The sequence below is a fragment of the Morchella sextelata genome, assembly GCF_020137385.1.
Source record: "Morchella sextelata strain SCLS chromosome Unknown scls_5, whole genome shotgun sequence".
NCBI classification, from domain to species: domain Eukaryota; kingdom Fungi; phylum Ascomycota; class Pezizomycetes; order Pezizales; family Morchellaceae; genus Morchella; species Morchella sextelata.
In genome coordinates, this window is record NW_025408620.1 from 409,951 (window position 1) to 423,385 (window position 13,435).

The 13,435-nt window shown below is 46.5% G+C and overlaps 3 protein-coding genes across 3 annotated transcripts; 1 reads left to right on the forward strand and 2 right to left on the reverse strand.

Moving 5' to 3' along the window:
• Positions 1–358: 358 nt before the first annotated feature.
• Positions 359–3,048, reverse strand: H6S33_010616 (uncharacterized protein; the record flags this gene model as incomplete). The annotated part of the gene is made up of 4 exons (XM_044842568.1): positions 359–1,332; positions 1,392–2,657; positions 2,718–2,846; positions 2,976–3,048. The coding sequence occupies 4 exons, from the start codon at positions 3,046–3,048 to the stop codon at positions 359–361; spliced, it is 2,442 nt and encodes an 813-aa protein (XP_044696546.1).
• Positions 3,049–6,778: 3,730 nt separating this feature from the next.
• On the reverse strand, positions 6,779–8,435 carry H6S33_010617 (uncharacterized protein; the record flags this gene model as incomplete). Its single annotated transcript, XM_044842569.1, has 8 exons — positions 6,779–6,819; positions 6,911–6,941; positions 7,010–7,146; positions 7,200–7,397; positions 7,626–7,646; positions 7,825–8,038; positions 8,118–8,136; positions 8,353–8,435. 8 exons carry the CDS (start codon positions 8,433–8,435, stop codon positions 6,779–6,781), a joined length of 744 nt encoding a protein of 247 aa, XP_044696547.1.
• Positions 8,436–9,431: 996 nt separating this feature from the next.
• Positions 9,432–11,810, forward strand: H6S33_010618 (uncharacterized protein; the record flags this gene model as incomplete). The annotated part of the gene is made up of 5 exons (XM_044842571.1): positions 9,432–10,255; positions 10,342–10,436; positions 10,501–10,703; positions 10,761–11,162; positions 11,439–11,810. The coding sequence occupies 5 exons, from the start codon at positions 9,432–9,434 to the stop codon at positions 11,808–11,810; spliced, it is 1,896 nt and encodes a 631-aa protein (XP_044696548.1).
• Between the last annotated feature and the right edge of the window lie 1,625 nt (positions 11,811–13,435).

Below are 13,435 nucleotides of genomic sequence, written 5' to 3' on the forward strand. Positions count from 1 at the left end.
TAACAATCATTGACACACAATAATCGAACCCCACCAAATTTAAACCATGTGCACACCTCTATAACATCCACCCCACCACCCTTCTATCCCCCCAAATCTCTCACAAAACACACAACCAAACTATTTACCAAGCATTCTTCCGACCACACCGCTATTTACCCAACAATGATATCCCTTTTGCAAAAATGAAAAAAGAAAAAAAAAAACTACAAAAAAGGTGTAATAAAAAAAACAGAAATTAAAAAAGAAAAAAAAAAAAGAGGGAAAAAAACGCCATGCCAATACAAGTCCATCCCACAAAAAGAATTCCCAATCCCCCGCGCAATGCACCCAAAAGCCCCCACAACGGGTCTGTAATTTACATCATCCTCTCGTCCGTCGCCCTCCTAATCATGGTCCTCCGTCTCCCCACCCACACCTCTTCCAGCGGGCTGACCAAGCTCGGGTTCACAAACAGCCCGCCGTGCTCTCGGCGCTCGTCCAAAGTCCCTGTGCGCCCGTAGCCAAACCCGGTTGTTCCGTCGCCGCGGATCACCTGGCCTTCTTGGTCTGGGATGCTCTGGTTGACGTCAACGTCGGCTGGCTCGCGGATGGCGTGGAGCGCAATGAAGGAGTTGAGTTTGCCCCAGTCCGCCTCCCAGCGGTACATCCACAGGACGTTTCCGACAATCAGTGGTGCGACCATGGCGCTTCTCTTGAATGCTCCTTGCGAGGCTAGGAACCCTGCCATGGCGAGCTGGAAGATGATGAGCCCGATGACGACACGATAGAAGATCATTGACCACGCCTGCCCTGTGCTGTGCTGCGGATGGTCCATAGCGTAGAGGAGCTGGTACTTGTATGTGAAGTAACCAATGATGAAGTACAAAAAGCCAAAAAATAGGATCAATCTTCCGCGGGGAAGGATACTGTACACAAATGTGATAATCAACACCAGGATCGGCTGGGGGAGGAAAAACCCATATGAGAATACTGGTGGCCGGTTGAGCTCTGCGTGTTGGCGTGGACTCTTTGCGATGAGCTTAGTGATAGGGTATAGCGCCACTGTGCCGAACTCGAGGAGGCGGAAGGGGAACATGCCGATGCCTTGAAGAATGATCAAGTTGACGTAGAAGGCGGCAAGGCCGTTAAGGGAGCCGGCAAGGGCATAGGCGACCCGGGTGGTGTCACTGAGTGAGCCTTTAAGTTCGTCCCAGAGCTTCTCGAAAGTGAGGGCAGTGCCGAGAATGGTGAAGGCGATGAACAAGTTGAAGAAGGTGAAAAAGAAGTTCTTAGAGATTACCGAAAGCTCGAGTTCAGCTATCGATATGAAAGCTTGGTATGTTGACAGCCCTGAAAATTTACATATGTTAACGCACAGACGATCACTCGTGGAAGGGCGGTATACAAACATTCATAAAAGTACGGGACCGCGACGCTGAGCAAGGTCAATGCGAGAGTAGGCAAAAACGCTTGAACCAAAGACTCAACCCATTCACTTTTCTCCAACACTCTTGCCAACCACGGCCAGATCTTTTGGATATCGGCAATGTTCAAAAGTGCAGCCAACCCAGTAACCGGAATAAGCCAGATGATACTCAAAATACTGACGAAAACACTAATACTCCAACTCCTTAATACGCGCTGAATGCGGGACATGTATGTGTTTCTCCACACAATTGAATCAGGGGCCGGCGCTTGGTATGCAAGTAATGTTCCGAATCGGGGGTCCAAAACCGCCTGGATGGCGACCTGTGCAGAAGCCGTTGACGACATGGTTACAAATGCGATTGGAACTGGCTTGTACGTTTGATTTCTAGCAACCATGATCTTTTCGTCGAGAGTTTGAAGAAGCGCCGTATAGTGGTCAATCGAGTCTACGGTTTTGGTGTGCATCTTAAACGGGCCAAAGCGAAACGTATGCATTGGCCTATTCGTTTTATGAGAGTGAGGGCCGCTTCCATGCGGCGCAAGTAACGGAGCATCTTCACTGTCCGTACTACCTGGAGTTGAAGTTGCAGTCGGGAGCTCATCTGGGTCACTGTACAATGTTCGACGGAACCCATAATAGCTCGTATAAGCTGCCTCCAAACTCCTCAAAGCCCTATCCCTTTGCTCCATCAACTTATCCAGCTCCAGCCAATCCCGGCAGATTGTGACTGATTCGACTTTGCCGATATTGAGTTCATCAATATATTGGCGGAGGGCACTTTCAGACCGGAGTTCCGGGGGCACTCCAGAGAGGCGGATGGTCCTGTCGGTGATTGTCACTTGACCGCCAAGGTATTTCTGGCGAACCGCAATGACCTTCTTTGTGGCATCGATCAGGAGATATGTTGCGAGACCTGTAAAGATGTAGACGAAAAACAGGTATGACCAGAGGTACGGCCCATCCAGCTTCTTCGGCTTCCCTTCATCCAGATGTCGGTTATTGCTAAGAGCCCACATAGAGAAAGACGTGAACTTGATTTTTGAACCATCATAGTAGTACTGAATCGGAAGCAGAACCGTGAACGCGAGGATGGTAGCTAGTCCAGTGAACCGGATCGCCATCTTGAAGAACGCCAGGAACACATAAGCATCCAAACCCGCGGTGGCGAGCACCTCATCATCCGTGATTTTCCATAGGGCCGGAATCCAACCGAACAGCGTTTTCGGCAGGTCGGGAAGTGTCGATGCTGTACCATTTCTTGTCAGTTTCATATTCATGCGAAAGGCACGTGGGAGCTCCAACATACCACTGTAAACCTGTTTCTTACGCGCAGCATACAACGTCGACCATCGCGGCCGTAGAATGCAGAAGGCAATGAAAGCACCAATTCCAAAGGTTAATGAGATGGCGAGTTGTGTTGGAAGATCCTTTGCGCCTGTTGTTGTGAATGGCGTTCTGTTAGGACCCTTTGGTCGCAGAGAATGCATATCAAACAGAGTGGGGGGGGGGGGGGGGGGGTAAAGGGCTCAGTAAAAGAGTAGGAAGAAAAAGGAGAGCAACGTACGGGTAAGGTTCGCAGGGTCTTTAATATCAGTGTCGTTCTTCAAAAACACGGGGGTTTGAATTTGGTACTCCATGGCTGCCCATCCACTACTCCGGGCAGTTTTTCGTAAGTAGAAGTAGGAAGGGTGGTTTAGAGTGTAGTTAGTATGGAAGTAGTCTGATGTCGTTAGAATGGAATCGTGAAGTTGGGATCGATCTTTTTTTCCCTCTCTCTCTCGGAGGTCTTCCGGGGGGCGGTTGGGGCTGGCAGGCTTGCTTGCTTGATTGGCCTGCTGCAGCTGGTTGGTTGGCTGGAGTATGTGTGTCTGGTCCGTCTGTCGCGTAACAGCTGGCAAATGCGTGACCCTCCCACGCCAAGTGCTGCGTGACGACATACTGCAGCGGTGGCGCTAGGCGGGGGTTGTCAGGTACAAGCGATTCCCGACGACAACTGCGGTTTCTTCGACTGAAAAACGTTTCCCCACGTTCTGAATCTCAAATCGGCCCTGCTCCTCATTGGCGGCTTCCCCTCTATCCTTAACGGCCCCATCGCTATGAAATGTATCAGAACCCCTCTTCGGCAAACAAAAAATGGAGGCGGTCATCTACTCTCAAAAATGTTGAGATTTTTCTTTTAAGAAATTTTGTTGCTGTGCCCCCCCGCATTAACTACTCTGGAGTAGGTACATCAAGTACCCTAGCAGTGTCAACGGAACTTGGCTCTTCCGGAAAACATGGTCAGGTTTGCTATCGATACTGGCATGATAAAATCCTGTTACGAATATCAACTGGGCTTAAAACCCTCGGTATGGGATGCAAGCGACATGTTCCCATATCACATATGTACCTATAGAGTACTTCTGTAGATAGAGAACTGTCGACCCTTACGAAAGCACATATGTTCTCTAGAGTGCATGTAGCACGTTAATTCTGCGCACATATCTGCATGTAGAACCTACTATCGGCCTGGGACAGGAGAGCCATGCCCCAAAGAGACTTTATCTCCATTGTCTACCCTTGGGAAATATATCATGGGGTCCAACATTGGAAATGGTACCTACGCATCCCACGAAACCACCTCCAGGCATCTCCCCGGCTTCTATCAGAAACTGATATATGGGCAAGCGGATTCAAGTACGTTTCTTACAGACCTTCATAAGGAGTATAATGAGGCAAAACTGGTGTCATCACTCTGTGCATTCCAACTCATACGGTTACGTGGTCCATAATTCAAGCCCTAGCCCTCATCCCCAGGGGACCAGAACTAAAAGCTTCCCTGCATAAAACTACATGTATGCATACATAGCATATCAGGTGACATAAAACCCTGGAAACAATTTTTTTCATAACAATTCAACGACGTCAAAAAAAAAGCCCCCCGCCGCACTCTATTTTATAAGAGTACCTACTGCAGAAAGGGTCTTTTTTGGGCTGCAAGGCTTCCGCCTATAGTATAAACAACATCACGGCTTTAGCGCGCTAAAAGTAAGTACATTCCTGGCGCCTCGATTGTGGTTGTCGGCGGAAAACACACAGGATTCTAGCCTAGCAATAGGGGTTTGCGCAAACGACCTCAGATCAAGGAACAATTGACCTATTCCCTGTTTTGGCCATATTGGTAGTCGACGTCGCTGAAGCTTCCACGAAATTTCTTCTGGGTCTATATATATTTATCCCATGTTATTGCGTTGCACTTCCTAACTTAGAAGCAGTCATAGGATACCCCCAATAACTAACCTTGTAAGCAAGTGGCAGCTGAAAAGGTGCCAAGAAGGGTGATTAGTATTGTAAATGGCAAGATATAACGAAATATCATCTTCCTATAAATACTTTAAGGACAGGATAGAATTCAAATTTTCATCTCCAGGTATAATTCAATAACGGCTCTTTCAGCGGATGATTTAGCTTACTGTATGTTCCAAGAAGCCTTAGCAACCCGAGTAATATCTGTGCATTCTGTATGAATTACCATACATGTAATCCTAGAGACGGCTCGTACTCTACTAGAATCCAGTACCACATCGTTTTGGCTTTTAGTGCGAGGCTTTGCCAAGAAGACATCCTTATTAGGATTTAACTATGTAGCAGATACTTCATGTAGATAGCCATATCACCAGGCTGGAATAAGCGGGTATGGTAAGGCAACATATGGCTGATTTACAAGAGTGTTCTCATGATCCCCGAGACACTCTTCGTAAAACAGCCATATAGTAATCTGCAGGAAACAATAAGCTCCCCCGGGGCGTATATTTGCTGAAAAAGTGCCACACCCACACCAGCGATATACTTTGCATTTCTTAAGTCGCCCTAACCCGGGAGACCGGGTACTTCGAATATGTCAAACTGCCGCACACCCGCATCCTTTCCAGTATCATGGGATGCCCGAAACGAAACAATAGTCGCGGGCAGATGCATTAGAGCGCTAGATCTGACGATCAAGGTACTTGAAGATCTAGGGATATGCGGTATACTACCCGTAGCATTGGTTTTTCCAAACGATTTGGTTGGGTCGTCGGACATGCAATTTGTTGTCTTTGGCGCCGGTGTGGGGGATTGACCTGGTTCTGTTCCCCGGGCAATGGTACCGCAGAGCTGCAGCTAGCTGTATTGAAGAGAGTTATTTTTTAAACTGCCTATCTTGATCCACTTTAGTAGAATATGGTGTGTTCTGTTGTTGGTTCCATGAGTTGATATTCGGGTTCCCGTGACTTTGGGTTGATATGAGTGAGTACAGACATGTCCCCCACATTGATGCAGTGAATTTGAAAGTTGTCTCGGAGAAATAGAGTGGGTTGAATTCCAAGACAGTTATTAACCATGGCTCCTCATGGAAATGATTCCCAAAACCAAGAGGATAATAGATTGCGAGTATTTCAAAGCCCTAATGCAGCAATATGGCCATGATGAATCACTCTCGTGATTCAAGGGAAATTCCTTCAAAGTAGGAATCGTTAGAGGAATAGTACATCATAAAGTGATCTGAACATATCTCGATCAGCAATTTAGGGAGAATCCGAGGAACTTATCTCAGTTGTCTCCAGCATAGTCTTCAAACACTAAATATCTCGATTATTTTTCTCGGATTTCAACGAAGGTAATACTACAACGTGATTAAAATCTTTGAAATCCAGTAATTAAGATGACCTAAGGTTGGCTGAGGTGGCCCTCAAATACCAATTATTACCACTATTGACGTATCAATGTTTCAATGTTTTTCAATAAAGCCTCAAATGAACCCGAGGTTCACATAAGATTAGCGCCATCACAGCCAATTATATCACGGTGTTCTCAATTACATACCACGTGGTCGCAAAACCCAACAGCTTTTAAGAACGGGGAAGTCGGAAGGAGCCTCCTCCACGTGTAGGTAATTCCTCAATCAGATTTACAACGAACGATACGGAATGATTCCATGACTAATTAGTACTATCCCGAGACCGCGGAATGCTAATTTCATTCCGGTACCGGCCACCCGGAAGTTTCCAGTTGTCCGCATCTGTCATCACTAGTGGCCGAATGTCAATAGTTTGACCCGGAAATACACATAAATACGAATAAAACTCTATTAGTATTATATGGTGACAAACACCGCATCCTGAATGTATCCGAAATTAGAGCGGGCCTTTTCGCATCTCACTGACGCTAACGGCTTTGTTGATATCTCAATAATGTTGTTTGTTTGACGCGCCGGAAGCAATATTGATGACGATGATCCGCTATCAATCACGATAACTCGAACATGTTTTGTAACAAGGTCTCTTTCCAGGTGAGGACGATTTATGACATTAGCCTTGCTCGGCATGCTTCCTGCAGTATATTTGCCGATCATGTTGGATCTATTTTTGCAACACTCTGACAAGTAATTGCTTTTCCTGTGTTATCAAAATGATTTTACTGATGTCTTAGATACCCTCTAAGCCACTTTACTTCCCCGGATTATATAATAGACCGACATACCGTTATCAGTTGTTCTAGAAGGAAAGAGTACCTATATTTAAGGTTCTTATCGATATTGTGGAGATTTTTTTTTTGGTTCGTACAAAAGCAGAAACGTACGGCACCAACAAGATAAAACATTATACTAGGCGCATGGAGAGGCGGTTCGAATGTAGAGACTACCGGAGTATTAGAGAGTTCAGATGAAATTGGCGCATTGACCCGTTGCACTAACTGCACTGTCACAAACAAACAAGCTTGAGGAATGTTTAGCCTTTTTAGGGCTCCGGTGAGGTGGGTGGATTATTACCATTTAGCAGCGGAGCAGGAGAGCAATGGGGCTTCTTTCTTTTACGCCGCAATTGGAAAAGCCACAGAGGTGAGATTTCATGCACCAAGTACGTGTATGTAGGAATGTCCTTGTAGAGTTGTATCGCATTAACGCTCCAACCACGGCTCAGTATATTCAGGCACCGATTTTCTCTTCGCCCGAGCCGCATTTGCCTTACTGGAGGATGTCAGCCATCCATCTCAACAGCCGCAACATCTCGACCCAATTTTGGGATGAAGCTTCGTCATAATATAAGAGCGAGAGCGGCGGTAGTGGTGCACAATGTGGCATGCCCACTCTATCTCAGGAATATCGGTAGCTCCAGGTTTTGAATAGAAAGTGTTGTAGGAAAGCACAAAGATGAGCCTCTTGGCTTGCAAGGGTCGCAGGTGCCCCTGGACTTACCCTCATCTAGCCAAGCGCCGCCTGCAGGGAATCCCAACCCCAGTTGAGGGGAAAAAGAGGAAGGATCTCAACTTCTGAGGGCATACTGAAAAAAGGAAAGATCTCTCGATGGAGTTTCTGAATAGAAGATATCTTGTTTTCAGCTCTTTCACGTAGAGTGGATGCATCTGAAGGGAAGAAGGCAAATCTCCGAGGGGACGGTTGTCCTCGCGGGGGCCGCGCGTGGGCACCGCCGCTGCTGCCAAAGCTGATGCTGATTCTGTGGCTTCTGCAGCAGGTACGTACGCCATAGAAGAGGATGGATTCGGTACTGGCCGCGCAAGTCTGATGTTTGGAGGATCGTGTAGGGCAGCAGGTAGAGTATCGTCGGTTGGTGTTCCGTTCCCCGCACTTGTTCCTGGACCTGAACTCTTCTTTTCACGAATCAGTGTAAAGGGTGTTTCCTTGTTTCAAACGTTCCTTATCCACTCCGGAGGGCGGTGTTTCCTGTACCTGAACTCTTATTTTTGACCTAGCTTGCAAGGTGTGCTATACAAACAACAAGAGAGCCCCTCCTTATTCTAGCACCGGATCGTTCATGCGAAAGCTTCTCTATTCCGCATTTGTAGGCATATAGATTATAGGTACTCTAGTAGAGATTATCGAGTAGAGTAAAGTAGATGGCTACATATATACATACATTACGATCCCACCAGATGCCTCATGTAGGATGCACTTTAGTACTAACTTAACCTGCGGCTCGAGTTCCGGATGCACACTGCTGTAGAAACTCTTAATATCCTCGCTCCTTCGCTTCAGTCCTCTCCACATACATGTAGTGTCGAGGGGGGGGGGGGGCCTCGGATTCTGTCCTTTCATATCACCTCATCTTTTCGTCTTTCATCATCTTTCTCTTCCTCTCCACTAGGGCTACTTCCTATTCTATCCCAAAGTCGCCCACGCCCCTCGTCTACATAGTACTCCAGTAACCCACTCACTTACTCACTCGTGGGGTACTTTTTTCAATCGTTTCTTCCGTACATATATACACATTCAATACACCCACCTACATTACCCCCTTTGTGTCCACTGTCCGCTTTCTTTTTCGCTGTGAGCGTTTCTGCAGCCACTCTCTGTCCAGCTCACGTAGCTCTCATTACCTCCCATCCATTCACTTGTTCGTGCCAGTACATACTATTACGCTTTCGGAGATTCTAACTTGTTGGAGGGCGCCTTCCACTCTCGCTTCCCCCTTCCCACCCAAACAGCCGGAATGCAATTCAAACAACAAGGCTGAAACTACCTCCCATCTCTGCTATTCACACAGAAATTCCATGTGTACAGATTTTCAGGACTCTTACCACATTCTTGCCTAGATCATACTTGTACACACTCTGTAGTTCCTGCTCTACCGCCTCCGTTCAACTTAAGCCCCTCCACTCCCTTCTCCAACCCTCCCCCCACAACGATCAACCACTACAGCTACGGTTACACTCTCCAGCCTTCATAACAAGCAGCTACCTTACTGCGAGGCCTGAGCATACTTCAAACTTGATCGACGACTTCCGGTCCACTCGTGAACAGCTTCCACACACACACCTAAGAGAGGACTAAGGAACCAAGAGAAAAAACACAAAGAATTACGCAAGGGGCCCACATCCAAAACCCTGACATCCGTCAACTGCAGCCAGCCAGGGGTGTTCCTCGTTCCAATCATCCACTTTTCCGGCCGAAATCAGTCAGAATTGCATAGGAATTCTTGATAATACTTTTGTCGTTTTTTTTCTTGTGTTTGAACTATTTGCTCGAGAGAGCGTGGTTCCTATCATGGGCAAGAAAGATCCCAAAACTGCTGCCTACATGACAAACGGGACCAATACAACAGGCAACAAGAAGACCCATGAAGGTCACAAGACAACCGCCGCAACGATCGCGAAAGTAGCTGCGGCTCAGGAGGAAGTCAAGCAATCCCTCGAACCCCTTGGAAAGTCTGAACAACAACCACCAAAGGCCCCACCGAAGGATCTGAAGAAGCTTCTCAAAGGACAGCAGCCACCTTTTGGCGGAAGGTCAAACATGTCCCTAGGCGCTTCACAAACAGCGACAGCTATTCAACGCATTGCCGAGAATGGGGCTCCACCATTAAAGCTCAGCACCAACCCTTCTGGCCAGTCGTCAAAACCGCGTAAAGGGAGTTCGAAGTCTTCGAAATCTGCCTCCAAGTCGTCGACATCCTTGAACTCAGTCTCACCCTCTTCAGTCAGGCACCATTCATCTCCGTCATCTCCCGGTTCTGAGAACGCCCCTCCTCTTCCCCAACGGCCCCATCCACAACGTTCTTCTTCTGCTGAAGGTGCCAGCTTGCTTAGTATTGTCAAGAAGGGAAAGGAACAGATCCAATCAGATGGATCAAAAGTCGCGAAGTTTTTCGGCAAGAAATCCCATGAGGCCTGGGACAAGATTAAGAAGCAGAAGGAAAAGGAGTCGAAATCACAAAAGTTTGTGGGTGAAAGAAGAGACACGAGCAATGATATCGATGTCTTCGGTATGGAGTTAAAGGATGCGGTTTTGAAAACCAGAGTAGTAAACGATAGGAAGATGGTTGGTGATGGCGCGTATTGGATGCCCGCTCTGGCTTATAGGTGTTTACAGTACGTATTCATAACCCCGGAAGATTTTCAATTGAGAAATTCCATTAATTGTAAACCTCTTTTTTCTTTTTTCTTTTCTTTTTTAGATATCTCAACGTTCATGGGCCACACGAGCTGGGTATTTATCGGATATCCGGGAGCACATCTGTGGTGGATGAGCTAAGGGCGGATTTCAAGATTCGTATGTTTAAACCCCACCAACTTTTTCTAACTCTTCTTGACCTAGCGGCTAATCTGTATTTCAGATCACGATATCGATCTTTTTGATAATCCCCCGGATGATCTCCATACAGTCTCTTCTTTATTGAAGGGTTGGTTTAGGTCCCTACCTGAAGCCATTCTTCCCAATGATGTCCAGAAGCGTGTCTACGAAAAGTGTAAGGACATGACAGATGCTGTTAAACCACCGCAGGCCTTTGTAGACGAGCTATCCAACCTCCCACCATACGTAAGGACCACCCTCTATTAATTTTTTGTTGCGAGAGAAGCTCACTCAACATCACAGAATTACTATCTCCTTCATCATCTCTTCTCGCATTTGAGCGCCATTTGCGGTGCGTCAGATGTGAACAAGATGGGTCTTGCCAATCTTGGCATGATATTCTGCTCAACCCTTCGAATTGATCGATTCTGCTTCAATTGGCTAGTTAATAGCTGGTCGGACTGTTGGGCGGGCTGCTTAACTGAGGAAGAGGAATATGAAAGGACTCTTCCGCCGCCACCACGCCGCAATCCTTCGATTACATCGTCAGCTTCTCACAATTACAATCGTTACAACCAGTCTTCGCCCATCCCCTCAGAACCTAGATCAAGGTCAGCTGGTCGCGCCGATACCATGCCTAATAGCAGCGTAGACCGTTGGCCATCAAACGGGTCAAGCAATCGTCAACTTTCTAATCAATCCCCCGTACTATCATCAGGCCGGAGTAGATCTGCAAGCAAGGCCGGTACAGATCGTCTGATAGAGGCCGAAAAGGATCTAGAACGGGAGATCCGGAGACGGAGAGATCAAGACATGGCAATGTCTCGCGAGAGATCAAAAGAAACCCAACGTTCCAAAACAGATTTATCTGAATATGAAGACTGGAAAGATGCTCTAGAAAACGTCCCGCCCCCTTCTAGTACACCAACCCCACCTCCGTTTGTACCTCGCCACCCGACTCCCCCTGTGAACGCTAAAAAGGAAAAGCCAAGGGCAAGATCACCAGAGGGTTCAAGAAGCGCTATCCGTAGGCAAGACATTGAGGAGTTGAATAAACTCGCTCTTCGAAAGAAAGATATTGATGAGATGAGCAACCTTCGCATCGAAACCAATACCAATTTTCAGCCTCCTAGATCACCGGCTGGGAAATCACCAGGTGGAAAGTTCTCAATTCATAGCAATCAGTCTGATCAACTCAGTTTGAATGTGGAGACAGGATGCACCCCGAGAGGGAGCATTAGCAGCGAGCATAATGGAAAAAATTCAGGGAAAAACTCCCCAGCAATGTTGGGGATGCCATTACCGAGGATTGAGCCGATTAGCCCTATGTTGAAGGAGGGAGGAATGCTTTGAACGGCGTAGAGGAGGTTGCTATGGACTTTTTGACTTCGGGATTGTTTAAAGTTTATTTTTACCCTTTAGTTTCTTTTAATATGTGCTTGCTTGTGGAGCTTTTCCCTTTTTGGGTTACCATTAACCCTCTGGCAGGATTAATTAATTGGTATCTGCTTATTGTGGAATTGAAATCACAGCACTTCCCGCACTCTCTCTACGTCATTATACAGCATCTTATTTTTTCTTTTGGCCTTTCTGAGTAAGTGTTTTTTTTTTTCTTTCTCTCTTTACAGCGACGGTGAGCCGTTTTGGTGGCTTTTTTTTTTTTTCAAGTTTCTCGGTTGGAGTTGAGCGTAGCATTTTCAGTGCATTGTCATTGTCGTTTTCTTTATTCCATTAATTTCCTATGTTCTGGGTTCCATGGGTGATACGAGTTCCTTTCTTATCGTTCTTCCTCTCTCTCCTATTTGTGTGGTCCGGAATAAGATCACTGCAGAAACACGGCGGGTATACGGGGCGGTGTACAGCTCTCGGCGGCATGTGGCGTGGGCATAATGTATTTTTTTGTACCTCCTTTTCTATTACTGACTCGTCTCGCCCGTCCAACTCGTTCGCTCGTTTAGAGACACACCTACGTACATCCTCCATCCATCCACTCGCTACTACCTACTACTACCTACCTCTACTACTAAAGACCTGCTACTTGCTACATCTTTATATTACATACATGTAGGCTGCAATTTTCCAGTTTGAACCATCCTCGTTTCTTTTTCATTCTTTCCAGTTTGTCTTGTGCGTGTTTTTAGAGTTTCGAGATACACCCTGCTTTTGATTGAAACAAGTCGATTGATGGAGGCTGCGGTGAATGGAAAAGAATGAGAAAATCCGGTTCGGATGAAAAAGAGTTCTAATTGTGACAAATGATTTGGAATCCGCCTTGTGCATGCCTTGTTACATAGTGAATAATGGGAAAGCTCCGTTTGGCTGGGAATCCTATGCCTACATGTAGAAACGTGGAGTTCCTGGGACAGATCCAGGAACGGCCGCGGATCAAGATGTCGAGTCATGAATGGTGATCAGTAGAGCAAACACGACTCATGATGGTAAATACATGTAACTGCACGTAGAATACTACATGCAGTGCTTGTGTTGGATGCCAGACTCGGGGCCTTACTTTGCCTACCACTGTTAAAAAATCAATACCGTCCGTACTGCCGGGGGGTGTATAAATAAACAATTTATTCCATATGTACTACATGTATGCATGTACTTCTGGCCATTGGTTCTGTTCTTATTCGGTCTTGATCTTGTTGTGCGCGTACTGGTGAGGTCTATTGCGGTGCGTTCGCGGGGTGACATTGTATTAATTTTAATAGGACAAATCCACAACCTAGAGCATGATATCTATAAAGTACTGCATATATGTACTGATATACATGTTTGTTTAGTAGTATCGGTTGCGTTTGGGCTCTCCCACCGAAACAGTAACTGAGCGATGCCTCAAGCCATTTGTAGAAAGTTCAGCTACACTAAATAATTGTACGCAGTGAGAAACTTATTTGATCCTAGCAAATGCTTTATCTTTTATGTACTTGACCGACCAGATACCAAGTAATTTAAGAATGTACATCAGACCGTCACTA